We start from the raw sequence: 19,378 nt of genomic DNA on the forward strand, positions 1-19,378 counted from the left end.
CAAGTTTTCATTTATTCTGCTTTTGGTATCTTGATGCAGTTTCCAAACTACAGTGATTTTGTAAAAGAAGGGAATTAGTATATGGGACAAAAATCTATATGCACCATTATTCAAAAGAATCAGGGAGTATAGGTATCATAGAAGAGTTGAAAGGAAAAAAAATGAAATTGGTACGTACTGTACTCAAATCGAAATCACAAGCAAAATACTGTTTGCCTATTTTGATGGCATGTTTGTTAGTATATCCTTAAGATGTTCAAATATCAGAAAGGTCTTCATGCTGAAAGGACAAGCCCACCCCAAATAATAGTTAATTTGAATAAAAGGAGAAAAATCCAACAACATAACACTGGAAATTTCATCAAAATCGGATGTAAACTGAGAAAGCTCAACATTTCAAAGTTTTGCTTAATTTCACAGAACAGTTACAAGGGTGTAGGCTGGGGGGTGCACTCTCCCGCTGAGGCATAGGAGTTCAGACACTGGCAAGCAAAACAAACTTTGAACCCCTTCTGCTTTTAACGGCTAATTTTCCAAATTTTTGTTCCACACCTCCCCAAGATCAAAGATGTGCACCTCCCCCCATACCACTGAAAGGTCAAGTCCACCCCAGAAAAATGTTGATTTGAATAGAGAAAATCAAACTAGCAAAACACTGAAAATTTCATCAAAATCAGATGCAAAATAAGAGTTATGACATTTTAAAGTTTTGCTTATTTTTCACAAAACAGTGATACGCACAATTCAGTGACATGCAAATGAGACAGTTGATGATGTCCCTCACTATTTCTTTTATTTATTGTTTGAATTATACAATATTTAATTTTTTATAGCTTTGACAATAAGGACCAACTTGATTGGATCATATAGTATTAAACAATGCTCATTCCACATGTTCAGGGAGGAATTAATTGTAGTTTCACTTGACAATGAGGAAAAAAATAGAATATTCCAAATTTCATGTAATAAAATACTAAAGAAATGGCGAGTGGATGATGTCACCAATCTCCTCATTTGCATACACCCCAGGATGTGCATATAACTGTTTTATGAAATTAAGCAAAAGTTTAAAATGTCATAACTTTCTTATTTTACATCCGATTTTGATGAAATTGTCAGTGTTATGCTTGTTGGATTTTTCTCTTTTTATTAGTCAACTTTTTGGGGGTGGACTTATTCTTTAAGTTCCACCTCCCCAGGATGTGTACCTCCCGGCCCCATGCCGAAACCAGCCTACGCCCTTGAGTTGTATGCACATCATGGCCAGTATGCAAATAAAGCTGTAAATTTCATCAAAATCTAATGTAAAATTAGAAAGTTGACATTTTGAAGTTTTGCTTATTTTTCAAAAATAGTTATATGCACCACTCAGCGACATGCAAATGAGATAGCCCATGATGTCCCTCACTATTTCTTTTGTTTTAATTATACATTTCCATTTTTACAAATTTGACAATAATGACCAACTTGACTGAGCCACAAAATGTTAAAACAATGGTAATTCCACATATCCAGGGAGGTATATAACTCGGTTCACACAACTGAGAAAATAAGAATCTAACATCCAATTTTGGGGAAATGTTCAATGTTATGCTTGTTGGATTTTGTCTTTTTATTCAAATCAACTTTTTGTTGGGGTGGACATGTCCTTTCAATACAATTATTTTCACCCTGGAATCCACCTTTAAAATGTCTACTGATGGGCATACATATTGATGGAAAGCATGTGATAATTTAGAGCTCATTGGAAGAAGTGAATGTTCTTTCAAATGTGATGTAATTGAGGAATTGCCCATACCATGCATATAAATGTTATAATTCCCTTTAGATACTTCTCACATCTGCTTGGTCTCATTTTCACCATTTCCAATCACTTCACATTCACCACTCTCCCATTATCTCTTTCTTTTACTAAACATTGGTTTGTCAATTTATCTCATAGTAAGGAGTCATTTTCATATTGCAACCCCTAATCAACTAACCATGAAAGCCAAGAGTTTGGTGAAAATAAATTGAAGAAAACATGATATTGCTAAATTTTGCAACAAAAAATATGGACAAAATGGCCCAAATTCACAAAGGTGGTTACAACTGTACAAAACCATGGACTATGCAGATTTCTTATATTTATTATCATGCTTCATTCAAGCATGAATTTCGCACCCTTTGCCCAAAGCACACATTTATAACTGGACTTTTCTTAGTGTACGTGATGAAATAAGTGTAATGTACGCATAATCTATATAGTCCATGGTTTTGTACCATGGCACAAGTGAAACCACTATGTGAATTCAGGCCAAAAGGTTGATTTCCCTTACCCCCCCCCCCCCCCATATATTGTCTTCATCTCCTTTTCACAGAAAACAATACAAAATAAGCAGAAACTCTATGACTGCATTTTTTTATGACTGATTTATTTAATTGACATGTACAATGTATGAGATACTCTAATTAGATGTAATGTGCATCTCTTGATGCTGAACCAGTCCACAGCAATGATCAAGTTCCCTCTTAACGGTTGGACTTGGCAACACGCTCCAGTTCATCCTTCTTCTTGATGGCGTACGAGTTGGACGATCCCTGGATGAAAAAAAGAAAAGAAAGACCATTTCTAAAATTTGGTATTGGCATCAATCATGGAAGTTCATCGAAATAGGTTTAAAGAATTTTGGTGGTGTATTTTACACATAACTACACAAATCTGCAGTGACCTAGTGCATGACTTTGTACCCCCTCCTGGTTAACGCCTCTTTAACACATCATGGGAGACTAAAATGCAGACCTTCATATTTGAGCGCGATCGCGCCGGTGCTCCTACCGCACTCCTAAAAAAATAAGAACAAAATATTGCGCTCCTTTAAAAAAAAAAAACCTTCACCTAAAGTTGCTGAAATTTCACATTTTACATCTTTATATTCATGAAATAGACATCTATTTTCCATAATTCCTTGCAAATATTTTTTCAAGTTGGAAACTACCGAAAAGATGAAGAATATTCACCCCTTTCCTGACTCTGATTTATGATGTTAAACTCGGTAAATATTGTAGTCCCATATGTAGATTTTCATGGTGTTGACCAAATGTAAAACGATCAATAACGATCAAAAAGATCAAATGATCAACGATCGTTTTTAGTTAATGTTTGCAACACCATGGAAGTCTACATGTGGGACTACAATATTTACCGATTGTAACATCAATCAGAGTCAAGAAAGGAGATGAATATTCTTAATTTTCCTGATAGTTTTCAACTAAATCAAAATGATTTCAAGGAATTATGGAAAATAGATGGCCATTTCATAATAGCTACACAGCTATTGCATTTACAATTTTAAGAAAAATCTACAATTTAGCATAGGTCGATATGTATTGAATTAAATTAATTTGAGCTCCTCAAGTAGAGCGATTCTGAAGAGCTCAATTGAGCTCCTTGAAAAAATAAGGAGAGCGATTTATTGAGCTCCACTAAATTATAAATGTGAAGGACTGAAAATGGTTGTACAAACCATACCTATCAAATGAAGTACAGGTGACTCTGCAAAGTTAAAGAATGTTTGCATATTCTGGTTTGAAACAATGTTTTGAGTTTGGCGATTATTCCACTTATGGAAGGTTGACTTATGCAGAGTCTATAATAGTAGTACAGATTAGGCCCCGAGTCACAGATTACAGAACCCCTGGATCCAGCGGATGCGATCAGATTTTGGTGTTCCATAGTGAGTCTGATGCAATCAGATCCGGTGTATCTTGTATAACTATTTTCATTTGATTGCTATTCTTGTGGTTATCCCATCCCATTGTATATGTGTTGCAGAATTCATGATAATAAATTCTGACAGTAAAATGTTTTATATTCTTTTTATTTTAGCTTTCTCACATTGCATTCAAATTAAAACCTTATACCAATGAAATTATACTTTGAATTATAAACAGCCTGTCTTATTTCTCAATTTTTTCGTCCAGATTCATTGGTGTCTTTGTTTGTTCTACAAATTTCTAACATATATCTATGGGAATACCAAATTTTGAAAGGCACAACACCAGCTGATTCCAGAACAAAAAATTAAGACACGACTCAAAATGATTTATATGAAGAGTAGAGGAAATTACCTTGGCAGCATTGATGAGTTCATCAGCCAAGCACTCAGCGATGGTCTTGATGTTCCTAAAGGCTGCCTCACGAGCTCCGGTGCAGAGCAGCCAGATAGCCTGAAAATTAAATATTAATAGTTACTTTAATGTGGTAAATTAATAAAGCACACTCGGTCTACAATCACTTGGTCAACCTTTAACCTCCATGTGGTCAAGCTTCATTTTGTCTACAACCATTTTATGACTAGCAGACATCTGATTTTACTGGAAAATGCCTTATGGTGAAGTCATAGTCTCACTTTTCCCTGCCTCACAACTCAAATTAAAAAATATGATCACTAAATGCCCAAGTTCCAAATAATAATACCTATGTTACATGATGAATGTTTTGGTCATTCTGCTGCAAGACATTAACTTATTCCCTATCAAGTAATGTTTGCATTTTGAAGATTTTTTTATAAGGTCGGAAAAGGCTCTGACAAGCTGAAAACAAGAAACTTTTCAATCTAGAATTGGTTATTTACCTGGTTGACTCTCCTGAGTGGAGAGACATCAACAGCCTGACGACGGACAGTACCAGCCCTACCGATACGGGTAGAGTCCTCACGAGGTCCACTGTTGATGATGGCATTCACAAGAACCTGCAGTGGGTTCTATCGATTAACAAAATATGATTATAAGAAAACCACATTAGCTGGTGTAAGTAAAATCATTTTATTGTCTTATTCATTATAAATCTTCTTATTCCATGCGTCTTCGAAGAATTAGAATGTTCTGTAACCTGACTAATTGAAGTTGGTTTAAATGCCATGAAGTGGATTGCACTGTAGAATTAGCACACTACTCTCCCCAGAATTCGGGATAATGTGAGGATTAGAATTGCACCAAGGTCAAAATTAGGTTTGAGAAAGGGATTTACTATAGTTAGGCTCAAATTGCAGGTTTTCTTTCAGGTTACCTGTTACCTAAGCAAATGAAATGAAAAACTCCTTTATGCAGTTTTAAAAAAATCTAAAAAACTGGCAAGCATCTGAAAATGTGAATTACATAATGAATCAAAATCAATTATACCTCTCCAGTGAGCAGGTGGATGATCTCAAAGGCATGCTTGATGATTCTCATGGTGAGCAGCTTCTTGCCATTGTTCCTGCCATGCATCATCATGGAGTTGGTGATGCGCTCTACGATGGGACACTGGGCCTTGCGGAACCTCTTGACCTGGTAGCGACCAGAGCTGTGGGGGAGGTACTTGGCATACTTTTCCTTCACTGGGATGTAGTCCTACATTGACAAACAGAAATCTTCATCAAATCAAATCTATACGATAAATTCATGGTTGCTTATTCTCATAAATCTTTTAGTCTTTCTCATATTTGTATTTCATGCAAGTTAATGAAAGAACAATGGGATCGAACTAAGAAAACAAGGTTACATTACAACAAACAATGAATACTTATAATCATTTAAGTAAATCACATGCAATTTAGCATAAATTCTAAATAACTTGGAAAATTCTATGTTGCATTTTACAACACAATACCTATAGTAATTGAGGGGTATCAACTAAAGGAAAAGAATTACCGGTAACAACTGGATATCCATAAAGTGCAACAAAAGATGCAAAGAATAAATTCACAACTTATGACATTTGAATTAAAAAAAATAAATATTGGGTTGTTGGCTCTCCTGTATAAAGATAAGTTGCTCCAAAAACTTACAGTCAAGCTGATGTCACTGACTTGGACTTCATCACAGCTCCATTGGCCAAACAGCTTGATCTCTGGCATCTCAGCAGCCACTGGAGCTGGTGTGCTTCCAGCAATTTCACTTGACCAATCTTCTGCCATTTTTGTAATGAGCCTGGAAAAAAATGACAAGAGTCAGAATGTAGTGAGAACGATAAATCACTCAGAGCATGTAAGCATTATCTGCATAAAACTATGCAACCCACAGAAGCAACTGTTTTCTAATAGAAATATCTTTCAGTTGTATTTCACATTAATTCTTTTCAAAAAAATATAGGGAAAAAGCACCCCTATCACAAATTATTAAACTTCTGAATTAGGTTCTGAATTGAAAATTAAATATTTAAGATAATTGACTGAATTCAATTATTCACAATCAACTATGTAATTAATTATCTTCTTTTTTCTTTTATATATCCCACTTTGTTAAAAATGCTTGTATACTTCTCTATTCATATCTTGTTTATAATGTTGTTAATGAAATAATTCCTGTTAATACTGATCGATTTCGACAGGTCATGAAATCTAGTTAAAAAAATATGAAAATTTTTATATTTGTTCACTGGACGAAATCCTGGTAGGAAACAGATCTTCCCATATACTCAAAGTAGACCCCGAGTCATTTCGATAAATGTTTAATTTATGAACAGCTGGTTACTGGTTAGTGGTGTTAACCAGGGAGGGGGGGGCAAAAAAAAAAGAATTTTCCCCAAAAGTTGCAGAATTTTCACATTTCACAATTAGCCTACAGCTAGAATCTAACGATAGATATACATCCAGATATATTTATTATCCATATTTTCCTTGAAATTTTTAGGTTGAAACTACAATAAATTAACTCAACTGACAATTTTTCTTTCTTGACTATTCTATTCATTTCTTTATTTTCTTGCTCTCCTTTTTTTCTCTACAAAAAATGAAAATGTAAATATCTGCAGGGATCAGGTTTCCTCTTTTATTAGTTTATCAGGATTTCAAATTCAGAATCAAGCTAGCCTCCAATCAAACATTATCATGATTAGATCTATGACTATGTAGTATGTCTAGATGTCCCAGATTTGCAGGCCTGGCCTAGAGTAGAAGTATAATTTTTTCTAGAAAGCTCATGATTTTTAGGGGGCTTTTTTTCTCTCCCACCCCCCCCCCCCTCCATAGGAAAACAAACTTGGGCTAAATAAAGCGACAATTATTATCAAATCCTACAATCATGTTGCATTCACACCGCGGTCCGCCACACACGCGCGAAGGCCGAAGCACAGCTCAGGCACGATCCCATTCACTTCCACATTGACATTGTCCGATATGCAACAGCATGCAGCACCTCTCACTCGTACTATACTAGCGTAGACAGGTCATGGCATTTATGTATCTGCAATGCACTGCACGGAAAGTCAATCACTCAGCTTCTCTGCTAATCTAAATCAAAAATTTACCTCACTTTCACAACATTCAAATAAAAAGGGGGCAGAAAATGTTAGGTGCGATTCAAAATGTGTCAGCGTACTGTATTTCATTCTATAACACAGTAAATTTTACATATTTTATTAACGAATTCCACGAATTCGTTTCCATGTCTTACTTGAGAGCGTGCCACACGGAAAAAAGACTGATGATAGGGCGCCAGCTATAGGTAATGAATAATTACAGAGCGATGTAATGAGGAAATGGGTTATAGAGATATTATTAGTCAGTAATGCACAAAAAATATATATCGACTAGTTATGGTCATTTCATAGACGGCCGGGAGAACCCCCCCCCCCCCCCCCCCCATAGGCGGAAAGGAAAGAAAACCGGGGGAGAGGGAAAAAGAAGAAAGAGGGAAAGGAGAGGAGAGGAGAACAGGGGAAGAGGTAAAATAAGAGGAGGAAGACATAAATTCTATAAAAATAAAAATCATTCTTTACTGTCATAATTATGAAATTTTCCCGCCTCACGCTTCGCGCTTGCATTGCCTACTCGTTGAGATAAATATCTTGTTCAAGGGGCTTATTAAAATGGGGTTTAAAATATCTAGTTTTTAAGTTAATAGGCTTATACTCGCAGGCACAGCTTTTTATTTTGTTTGATTTACAATTACGTGACTTTAAAAATGCTCAATAAAATGTCTCTTTTTAGAATCTATAAATCAACAATTTCCAGCTCGCGCTACGAGCTCGCATTAATTGTTATATTTTGTAAAGTGGCTATCCTCTTTGTACATTCCATATTCCTTTTCAGGCGGATCCAGCTAGGGGGGCGAATTAGGGACCGCGGTTATATTCGATCCCCGATTCGATCCCCCAAAACTTCTCAGTCAACTTCTTGGTAATCATTCGATGAAAAAAATGACCATCAGCAGCTGGTCACTTGGCAGTTAAGTTTTGAATAGGCTACAATCCAGGAAGTGGGACAGACCGAGAGAGAGAGGGGAGCCTGAGAAATGGAGGAGGTGGGGGTACATATGACAATTATAATTTATAAAAGGACAAAAAGAAGAGGAATGCCCTTTTAACCAAGTCTTACCATATTATCTCGGCCTCTATATAGCTTGTAACAGCTACCATCACATTACTCTGACTCTCACAAACACACTGCTGAGGTCCACAAGATGAATATGTTACATTGAATTACAATTCCTGTTCACTAGCTCATGCCATTCAAATTTCAATTTAGTAAATTTGCCTAACCCAGTCAGCAAAGTATCTGGGCCCCATATGGGTTTCATGTGGGCCATATGGGGCCCACATGAAACCCATGGGGCCCATATTGGCCCAGATACTTTGCTGACTGGGAAGGAACCAAAACTTATCTCACTCATCAATTTAGCATAACACCCTTAGCTTTGCATGTTCCAATTTAGGACTAACCACTAAAAACCTGATTCCTGCCCTGCCTAACCGAGCTTAGTCTCTCAGGAGGAGAGAAATGGGGGGGGGGGGGGTAGAGATGGAGGGAGGGGTTGTTAAATGTTCTGTTGACCTTTATCCCATTAACGTACTTCACCTATCTTACCCACTAATCTCCTGACTATCATGAACGCATTGCTGAGATCAACATGATAAAGTCAAAATGCTGCACTAAAAATTGCAATTCATGATCACTCATGCATTAAATTTTAATTTAATAACGCATGAAATTTTCTCAAACAACAAACTGATCGATTGATCAATTTATTAATTCGTCACGAAACCGGCAATTTTGCAAGTTCCAAACAAAAAAATGTCATAAATTGGAAGACAAATTCCGACCCAGCCTAATTTTCATACCCTTTGTTTCATTGGGCAGTGCCGATCGCTCAAGCATGAATAATTTTCTAACTTTTTGGTGTCATTGGAAAGATGGCTTTATTGGCTTTCCATTATGTAAATCCTTTCCCCCAAAGTGATATATTTCTTTTATTTGGCAGCCATTTCAAAAGTGTATAGTTTTTTGGGGGACGCATGCACTGTATATAAAATTTTCGCTCGATCGTATTGCCATCATGAGAAAAATATATTATCTGGCTTGTTAACAGGGTAACTAAGAATGGCTTGGAATATCCCGTTAAGTCAATATACAACAAAAATATGGCTCGCACATTGAGCTATTTCACTATATAATCCTGTCAAAAAAAAATGCTCACTTAAATTTCCAGGACCCCGTTGCATAAAACTGTTGCCATAAAAAAACTCTGGCGATTTTTTGCCAGAGTTTGTAATTTTCAATGGCATCATTTTATTTGCCAGAGTTTTTGCGGGAGTTTTTGCGGGAGTTTTTTGTTTATTTGCCAGAGTTTTTTTAATCAAAAGTTTCATGCAACGGGCACCAGGATGTATGAATATCAGAAATGTTCAGCTCACGCTGCCTGCTCGCATTGATCGATGACGTTCGTTCATTTATGATTCAAAAACTTTGAAAATCCCGTTTTCATCACATTTTTCAGCTCGCACTGCGTGCTTGCATTGTTTGAATATTGATGTATTCGTCGATCCTAAAGTGTTTCCCCATTTTTAGGTCGAATGTAAAAAAAATATTCAAAAAAAAAGGCTCGCGCAGCGCGCTTGCATTATTTAATTTGTAAAAGGGACCGACCTATATAGGGACAACCCCTTCATTAATTTTTACCCCCAAAAATTCTCAAATTACAAATTATCGATGTACGGTCAAAACCTAATTCTGCTCGGCGAGCTTCGATTGCGCTCGCGTACGTTGCTTACTTAGATAGGCATAGTCGGATCGAGGTGGGGCCCCAAGGGCCCGCCCGGCCCCTCCCTTATTGGCGAAGAAAACTAAGAAAATTGAAAAAAAGGGGAAATTTAGGAAAGAAAAAATAAAAAAGAAGGGAACATGAGGAGAAAAAAGGAAGAGGAAAATAAGAAAAGGAAAGCAAGTACTAATAAGTAGAATGAGGCACCTTTCTTTCTCTTTATTTTTCTATTAATTTTTGAAAAAAATATATGGGCATGCAGCCCGCGAACCGCGGCCCACAGTCTAGATGGGTGTGGTATGTTTTGGGCGTGGTCTGATATCAATCAGCACATGACTTTATGGGAGATTGAGTTGCGCAATCAATCAAATGATATGCTGCACAAGATTGTTATCCTCATCAACTTTCTTTTTCTTTCGAGCATGCATGTAGTAACACGCAGTCTTACCCTGAGTTAATCATCTTGTAAATGTTACACTCTTTGGTACTGGTGGCCGTGGGGTGACCGTAATGTAAAATGGCCTCTTCTAAAACTAAAAGATTCGAAGATGACGCAAAAGTGATTGATTTTATAAAGCTCTTCCCGTCGCTCAAAATAACAGACGATGCTTTCAGCAAAGCTAAGAAGGTAACCCCAGCACTTGTGTCGTATTTGATAATTTGTGTTTGCCATTTTTATTTTAATTGCGATATTCTACGAGAACTTAGCCTAACTCACTTGTTCACTGCAACCATCCTGCCTGTGGGGATCGGAATCTACAGCCACAGGTAGGACTATGCCTGGTAGTGCTAGTGGTATGCCAATGCTGTACAGAGCACTCACTTTAAAAAATCATTAAAATATCACTTTTGTGACCAAAATTACTAATTTCCTTACAGTTGCAATTTTTTGTTCATTAGTAATTTGGGAATAATTTTTGTATTCACCAGAGCGCTCAAAAACTTGAATTTTGGGCATATTTTTGTGTACGCCCTCTATTGGTGGAAAGTATGTATGGCAAGAAAATTTTCATTTTTCAATCTCTATTTTTAATTAAGAAAAAATAATTTAAAGAATCAAATTTACTTACGAGCCAAATTATATAATAAAAAGCTGTAATGGAAACTGACAGTGTAAAAAAATCAAGCATTTGTCCCAACAAAAAGAGAAAATAAGCCAAACATTGCCAACCTTATTTTGCCACACATGGAGATGTAACTGAGAACAAAATATCATAACCTTGTTCATTGAATGAGTGGCCTAACTAAGCCCTAAGCAGTCCGCTTCATTTTTCAAGTTGTTCAACGTCATGTCAACGACCATGCATGCAGGTTGTCGGCTGGTATCGGCTGCCGGCTGGAGACAGTCGAACTCGGAACAGCAGGTGCCTGGATAGACAGGAGTCGGGAATAAGTTAACCGTCGTTTCTGGGGATTTATCTAACAATTTTTGACATTTTACTATCATCCCCATTCACCTACGGTACTACGTACGTGCGAGCCTAGCCGAGCGCGAGCGTGCGCATGTGCATATTATTATATAACCTCCTTCGTAGATTATTCGTGTATGCTCAACTCCACTTCTCAAGCCAGGTCTATTCTGTTCTACATGTACATGTTCTAGAGAGTAAAAATCATTAACTAACGTATGCTTACTCTCCACGAAGCCAGGGATTCTATTGCATTCATCTACACATTCGCACGCGTCCATAACGTTGGGGAAGAACAGTCAATAGTGAATAGGAAACGATGGCGGCGTAAACCTCGGGCTAGTCTCTCCCGTCTTATAATTTTTTCTCATATTTTTTATGAATTCTTGTTTAAATGAAATCGATAGCGTAGAAATGTCGGAAATGAAGTTGTATCCCATTTACAAAATTTAGGGCTAGATCTTTTAGAAGGAAAGTTTGAGGTTTTTGGCGGTATGTGTAGATGAATGCAATAGAATCCCTGGCATTGTGGAGAGTTAGCATACGTTAGTAAGTGATTTTTACTCTCTAGAAGCCTCCTGGCTACCTCGAGTGATGTTCGTCATTATTATGGTGCAGGCTCCACTCCACTTCACCGCTACACTACGCTCCACCTACCCGAACATCAAGGTCCAAAACTCTGATACTCAGAGTGGCAAAGGTGGGAAAAAATGCATATTTACACTGAAACTAGCTTAAAAAGAATAAGAAGCTTAAAATTTTTTACTTTTCATCCTAACTTTACTTCATACTCATCCTCCGGTTAGCCTCAAAATCAGTGATTTTAGAGCCAACATTGAGTTCCTTACACGTATAAATAATTCGCTGCCAATTCAAAACATTGCATGGGCATGCGCGAGGGTCCGAGCTCAGACCCTCGCCCATGCCCATGTGATGTTTTGAAATTGGCAGCAAATTATTTAAAAAATCAGCTCGTGCTTCGTGCTCGCATCATTTTTAAAGTGCGATCCACATCCACTTCACAATTTTAATACACAGTGCTTGAAATGGTGCTTAAAGGGGAATCTAGCCTTGGTCAAAAAATGTTGTGTTGGAAAGGAGAAAAATAAATAAATCAGAATGGTGAAAGTTTGAGAGAAATTGGACAAGCGATAAGAAAGTTATGGCTGCTTTAAAATTTAGATCCCTAAGACTTCAAATTTCATATTGGCAACTGGGTAAGTTGCCAATTCATTACTTTCTTAATATTGTTTGTCTGATATTGTTCAAACTTTCACCTATCAACTTGTCAGATTTTTCTTTTCCGCAAGAAATAGTTTTTATTCGGGCTTGATTCCCCTTTAAATTCATGCCTGTTCAGGGTGCAATGTGTTATATGATTCAATAGAAATTGACAATATTTGCTTTATTTTTTTGTTTGCATTTTGAATGAAGGTAAAATGCAGTTTGACTGGTCATGAATTGCCATGCAGACTTGCTGAACTGGAGAAGTACACCAATGGCAAGAGGTTCAAGACTGCTCAGGACAGAGACAAAGACAAGTTTGAACAGTACAAGCCACACATCGTTCCTAGTACCAAGAAAGGAAGAGAGTAAGTTTTTTTTTTATCAGGACATTCATCAATTATAAGCAATGCTTTTGATGTACACATATGTAGAGAAAATGGTGGAGGTCTGAAATGTATGTTTTGGTGGGATCAGAGAACCAATGAAGAAAGGAGGGGGATCTTTTCACTATACTAAATCAACTTTGCTAAAGTAGACTGTGTCCTAATTGCAGAGGCAGCGGAACATCAGGCTCGGACAAAGAAAGTGGAGGAGCACCTTTTGTCTACCAAATAATAGGTGCCCCTCCACTTTCATTGTATGAGCCTGACGTTCCGCCGCCTCTGTATAGTTGAAATAGATTACTTGATGGTTCAATCAAAGTTATTATGAAATATTATCTGTTATTTCTTGCATTTTAAATAAAATTACTCCCATTTAGAGCTACATTCATTTATGCAAGTTCAATCAATTTGAATAGAAATACATTTGTAGGCAGCAATAGGAGTTGGCTTTATTGCTCTAGGGAATATTATTTTGCTGATCCGACGAATACCATTGTTTTACAAATCAGGAATCAGTTGTTTTGCACACTGACTGTGCGTCACATCAACCGTGTACCAGCTCATGTGGAACGTCATGTCAATGGAAGGAGGTACAAGAAAGCCCTGGAAAAATGTGAGTTGGGGATAATTTTTTGGGGTTATTGAAAAGTGAGTTATTATTTGAAAATTATAACTATTTGTAATTAAAATCATTTTCATTGATGGACCCATAAAACAAAAAGTAAGTTATTGTCTCGCCTGCATAGCAGAGCGAGACTATAGGTGCCGCTTTTCTGACGGTGGCGGTGTGTTAACATCAAATCTTATTCTCAAACATGGGCCTAGTTCATGAAACTTAGACATAATGCCAAATGGTTATCAAGTATTATTGAAAACCCTGCCTGAGTTTCAGTTCACATGACCAAGGTCAAAGTTCATTTGGGTCAATGAACTTGGATTATGTTGGGGGAATCAAAGCGAAATCTTAACCAAGGTCAAGTTTTTTAAATGTCATAACTCTGAAAGTATATGGATCTACTCCATGAAACTTGGACATAAGAGTAATCAAGCATCAGTGAACATCCAGCGTGAGTTTCAGGTCATATGACCAAGGTCAAAGAACTTTGGCCATGTTGGGGGTATTTGTTGAACTGCCATCATAACTTTGATAGTTAATGGATTTAGTTCATGAAATGTGGACTTAAGGGTAGGTAATCAAGTATCACTGATCGTCTTGCACAAGTCTTTGGTCACGCCATCAAGGTCAAATGTCATTGAGGGTCAATGAACATAGTATTTTATCATGTAAATGATTATCCTATATTCGTTTTCGAAGTCAGCACTGCTGCTATATTGAATTGCATAATGCAGGCGAGACTGTCAGAGGCACTCCACTTGTTAAATAATATACAGGGAAATTCTCAATCGTTAATATTATTCTTCATACTATGATGAAAACATCAAGAAAGTTGTTGTTGAGGATATCGAGTTTGAGGGGGGGAATAATGAATAACCTGCTATTCTGGAATTGATGTTTATTCTAGAACAACGCAAGGACACTGTATGAATTATATTTTGAAGGTACATTTATGTCGTAAACCTGTGATAGCATTTTTTTATGTTTCTTGTCAATGTTTTTTTTATTAGATGAAGAATGCCAGAGACAAGGTATCAAATTTAAGCCTCTTGCACGGAGCAAGAAGAAAGAGAGTGATTCTGATATCAAGAAGTATAGCCATCATGCCGACAGTGATACCAGTGATTCAGAAGATGAGTCAGATGACAGTATGAGTGATTTATACCCTCGTAAGTCAATCATTTCAAAATCTTCATTGATATTAAAGTGGTTAATCAGTATAGGCTGACTTGCCTTTTTAGAGAGGGAAATGTTTAATAGTACTGGTTTAGTTTGGACTATAAAGCAGACATGACATCTAGCTTTGAGACCTTGGTATATCTGATGCAGCTCTGAATTCACAACAAGCATTAATAACAAGTTGGAATGCTTAACCCCTCCCTCCTGTGCAACCACCTCATTTAATTGCATTTGAAATTAGAAACAGGCTTGGTAGCGTGGAAGAAATGATCAATTGCAAAACTCAAATTGGTGTGTAGTAGATCTAGATCTAAGCAGACTTAAAAATGTGATCTTAGGTCTCCTAGAAAGTCAAATGTGAGATACCCTAAACCACTCGTGTGATTTTAGACCTCATCCAAATCTGAGACAGTTTCACTTCATTTTCTATTCAAATTAGAATTATTTTTTATTGAAATATACATGTGATATCTATTTCAAACAAAAATGTGGCAGAATGTAGGGTATTTTTGTCATTTTTCTCCTGGTTTAAACTTTAAGTGAAATTTCACATGATCACATGATTAAGGTCAAAGGTCATATAGGGTCAATGAACTTTGTTAAGGCTATCAACATTGAAATCTTAACCAAGGATGAGCTTTTGAAATGTCATAACTTTTAGTATTAATGGATCTATTGCATGAAGAAACTAGGATATCACTAGATATCACTGATCATAATGTGACCTTTGTAATAATAAAGGTCAAAGGTCACTAATGGTCAATAAACTTAGTACTTTATTATGTGAATGTTGTTTTTTGTGAAGGAATTATTCATCATAGTTTTCAAAATAAACACTGTTGCTACATGTATATTGAATCATGTAATGCAGGTGAGACTGCCAGAACTGCCCCTCTTGTTGAATTTTATGGCACCATTCTTCCTAATGCTGGGTTAGTTACCCACTTAAATATGAAGATATTGTATTTTTTCTTTTTATTTCAAGTAGAGAGGAATGCTCCTGTTGTCATGAAAAAATCATGTATTTAAATGCTATTGTAGAGAAGTGAGCCCAATGAGGACATTCTTTGTTTCAAGTACCAGTAATCGATATTCTGAGTTTCTCCTTTTTTTTCTCTCTGAATCAGGAGAATATTTTGAGAGATTGCAAGATGGAGGAGAAGGAGAAGATGATGATGACTCTGATTTTGATATCGAGAACAATGACTGTGGATTAAGTACTCAAAATGAATCTAAACCTACACCTAGTGGTCAAGCTAAACGAAAGGTAAGTACACTGCAGGTCATTAATTGTTTCCTTGCTTTATACTATTTCGACAACCTCATTTTTTAGCTCTGGATCACCATTCTAAAACTAAGCAAGTTTTCTCAAACTGCTTAGAAACATTAAACATATTCCACTACATTTGGCATTCCTGAGCTTTTATGTACATGAGCTATCATTCAGAAGATACTTTCTGCCATGGCAAAAGATTGCTTTCTCTATATCCCACAGCATGTACTGTACCCTAGCACATGTTCATTTGCTGTGTGTAATACCTATGGAATCCACTCCTCTTTGGTCTTGATCCTTAGACCCTGTTCATTTGGTGACAAATTATGGATTAGAACTGAAAATGAAATTTCAGCTAGTAGCATGATAAAAAAAAGTTATGAGGCAGAGTGGATGTGACAATTGGTGAGAAAGGGGTTAGTTCACACCCCCCCCCCCCCATTGGCTGTGTTAAGGTCAAAAGTTTCTAGTATTTTTAGGCAGAATATAAAAAGATTACTTAAAAATCAAGGAACCTATTTCTAACTTGTCTGTGAAATGAAATATTTAATCTGACATTGTTAACCATGTCCACTAAATTCCACTATCGTAAACACATTCGATGGTACCATTTAAAATGAAACATAAGAACACACCACACCTCATAGGCTTCGAAAACTTTCACAATTTGTCAAATATCCATTCATGACAAATTGGTCAGGCACTGTGTCTGTTAACACATAATCATTATTTGCTTCTCTGTCCAATTCATTTGCAGAATAAATCAAAGAAAGGAGGAAGAAGAAAGTTTGCCAAAACTCAATCAACACATTTATCACAGAATGGAATGACTGAAAAGAAGGGGAAAAGGAGAAAAGGGACTGGTATGACATGATTTTTAATAGAAAGTTCATCTGATATCTGTTGCCATTTACTACATTTGCACAATTTTTTTATGTTGAAATAAGCAGAACATTATTCCCAGGAGTAATTATGAACATACTTGTTTTGGAAGCAGAAGGTGGAGAAGATGAAGAAGAAATTGGAGGGAGGCAGACTAATTAATTGTTTAGGAGCAAAGTGGAGCATAAGTGAGTCCTATGAAAAACTTTTTTTATATATATAAAAATAGGTGTATATAAATCTTAAAAGGAATATCAATGCAATATGAAAAATAATAATTATGGCAATTTGAATATATTTAGATTGCAAAACCAAAGTCCTTAAATTGACCCATCTATCAATGTTGAGTTATCCAAGACCCCTATACTTTTTTCAAAGATGCATTGTTGTTAGTTAAAAGAAAGTATATGTGATTGGTAAAATCATGACAGGTCTTGATACTTGTGACTTACTGGTCAAACATTCCCCTCAAAGTAAACAATAAATTGTGTTTTAGACAAAATCTTGCAATTGAAATGGCTGGTCAGATGTTTGCTCTCAGCCAATCATTTGAATATACTGTGACAATATTTCAAGGCTTCTCAATGGTGCTCAAATCTACCTACTTTCATCTATGTGTTTCATATCTGAGGGTGGTTAACAAAGTATGACTTTAATCCACACTTGAATTCCTAGTTGTGTTAGGTATATAACAATGCTCAAGTGAAACTTGGTACTGCTAAATTATCAAAGAAATTTAACAATAAATTCACTTGTGCAGTGGCAGTTAAGTGTGCATGCAGTTGATAGGTCTGTGTATTAGTATGCAAGTGGGCAGTGATCAAATCCCCCCTCTACACTATCTCATGAATCGCAAGACTGCCTATCTGGTAAAATTTAATCAATTTATTTTTCAAGTATGGTTCAATGATAATCCACCATTGAAAGCAGTTTCAATATGTTTCATATGAGTCCATTTAATTTTATCACTTTTTTTAAAGGAAGTTATTTTTCCCCCAGAAGATGCATCCAAACAGAATTTGCTTCATCTATTTTCTCTTATTTTTCAAAACGTTTGATTTTCACTTTATTATAAAGCCGAAAGGCTGTACTTTTTTACAATGCCATTCTGAATGTGCATCACCTTTTAACTGAGTCAAGATCACACATTTCCCCACCAATATACAAGACTTTTTTTGGGGGGGGGGGAGGAGGTGCCATGGCTGAGTGGTATAAGGCTCCTGACTAGATATTTGAAAGTCCAGGGTTTGATCCCCAGCCCAAGGCACCTATGCCAGTGAGCAAGGCATTCAATCTACAGTGCTCTTTTATCCTAAATTCAAATAAATGGAAAAGACTTGTTTGAAATAGTTTTTTATCCCAAACAGAGTGGAATCCAATGTTCTGACTCTTTAGGGTGTGTGACCTCACAAGTAGCAGAGCAAACAATTGGTGTGGATTAGATGACCCTAATGGGGTGTTGCAAGAAATTTGGGTTTGATTGCAAGCTTCTTACTAGCAATGCAAATTCAATTGGCGATTGATTACAACTTAAAGTCGGTCCAGAGCAGCTGCAAATTTGTAGTTGATTTTCAATCAATTGCACCTCAAACTTACTTGCAACACCCCATAAATCTAAAGATTTATTTTTCCTTCTGCAACAATACACCCCAATAAAAGTAAATAAAGATGTAGAAAACCAATGACCAAATTAAAGGAGATGTAATGATCTTCATTCAGCTAATTAATTATGCAAGATCTGTCCTTGCCATGCATTGGATCAAAGAATCCACTTTTGAGGACCTTCCTACTGACTGGTATGATTTAAGTCGCACCTTATTCTGTGTTTAAAAAAAAGAATGGACCTTTAGATCTGTATTGCAATGTTAGTGCAATGTTCGTAATATTTGTCTCGCTCCTTGTTGGATGTCCTTGAGTGATATAAAAATGAAAGTTGTCACTGTCTTAAATTTATGCGTGCAAATGAATTAAATGTAATCATTTCATAACTGGAATGATTGAAACAAGATATAATCTGTGTGTTCTGTCCACAATTACCCAGTCTCTAAAATAATGCTAGCATTTCCAGGTTTTCATTAACAGTGTACTCTGGACCAAAAATAATATGATTTGATCAGATAAGATAAAATCAGACAAACAAAAAACTGAAAATTTCATCATTATTGGATAAGGAGTAACAAAGTAAGGGCATTTCAAAGTTTGCATTATTTTGGTGAAACAGCTCTCTGCATTTCTTCATGAATATGCAGTGAATCAGCTGATTGTATCATATCCCCACTTATTCTTGTGTATTTTATTATATGAAAGTACATCAAAATTTTGTCCACCAAGAATGAAAGAAATTTGATTGAATGTTAATGTAATGTATAAGGTAACTGCTGCAGCTTATCTTGTTACGAGTAAGACA

General features: G+C 36.3%; 2 protein-coding genes across 2 annotated transcripts; one reads left to right on the forward strand and one right to left on the reverse strand.

The window, feature by feature from the left end:
* Positions 1–2,393: 2,393 nt before the first annotated feature.
* Positions 2,394–7,473, reverse strand: LOC129253589 (small ribosomal subunit protein uS7). The gene is made up of 6 exons (XM_064108883.1): positions 7,417–7,473; positions 5,811–5,952; positions 5,164–5,373; positions 4,617–4,745; positions 4,111–4,209; positions 2,394–2,580 (listed from the first exon to the last, which is right to left on the reverse strand). Exons 2-6 carry the CDS (start codon positions 5,937–5,939, stop codon positions 2,512–2,514), a joined length of 636 nt encoding a protein of 211 aa, XP_063964953.1. The 5' UTR covers positions 5,940–5,952; positions 7,417–7,473; the 3' UTR covers positions 2,394–2,511.
* Positions 7,474–10,171: 2,698 nt separating this feature from the next.
* Positions 10,172–18,984, forward strand: LOC129254864 (surfeit locus protein 2-like). The gene is made up of 6 exons (XM_054893402.2): positions 10,172–10,630; positions 12,846–13,003; positions 13,531–13,634; positions 14,648–14,806; positions 15,944–16,083; positions 16,847–18,984. Exons 1-6 carry the CDS (start codon positions 10,520–10,522, stop codon positions 16,961–16,963), a joined length of 789 nt encoding a protein of 262 aa, XP_054749377.2. The 5' UTR covers positions 10,172–10,519; the 3' UTR covers positions 16,964–18,984.
* The last annotated feature ends 394 nt before the right edge of the window (positions 18,985–19,378 follow it).

The sequence above is a fragment of the Lytechinus pictus genome, chromosome 2 (genome assembly GCF_037042905.1).
Source record: "Lytechinus pictus isolate F3 Inbred chromosome 2, Lp3.0, whole genome shotgun sequence".
Lineage (NCBI taxonomy): Eukaryota > Metazoa > Echinodermata > Echinoidea > Temnopleuroida > Toxopneustidae > Lytechinus > Lytechinus pictus.

Excerpts from the sequence above, each read along its gene's own strand:
- LOC129253589 (XM_064108883.1), bottom strand. The coding sequence starts at position 5,939 with ATGGCAGAAGATTGGTCAAGTGAAATTGCTGGAAGCACACCAGCTCCA. Across the intron at positions 4,746-5,163 it reads TCCACCTGCTCACTGGAGAG|AACCCACTGCAGGTTCTTGT; the intron begins GTATAATTGATT and ends GTTAATCGATAG. Across the intron at positions 2,581-4,110 it reads AACTCATCAATGCTGCCAAG|GGATCGTCCAACTCGTACGC; the intron begins GTAATTTCCTCT and ends TTTTTCATCCAG.
- LOC129254864 (XM_054893402.2), top strand. The coding sequence starts at position 10,520 with ATGGCCTCTTCTAAAACTAAAAGATTCGAAGATGACGCAAAAGTGATT. Across the intron at positions 13,004-13,530 it reads AGTACCAAGAAAGGAAGAGA|GAATCAGTTGTTTTGCACAC; the intron begins GTAAGTTTTTTT and ends TTTACAAATCAG. Across the intron at positions 16,084-16,846 it reads GTGGTCAAGCTAAACGAAAG|AATAAATCAAAGAAAGGAGG; the intron begins GTAAGTACACTG and ends ATTCATTTGCAG.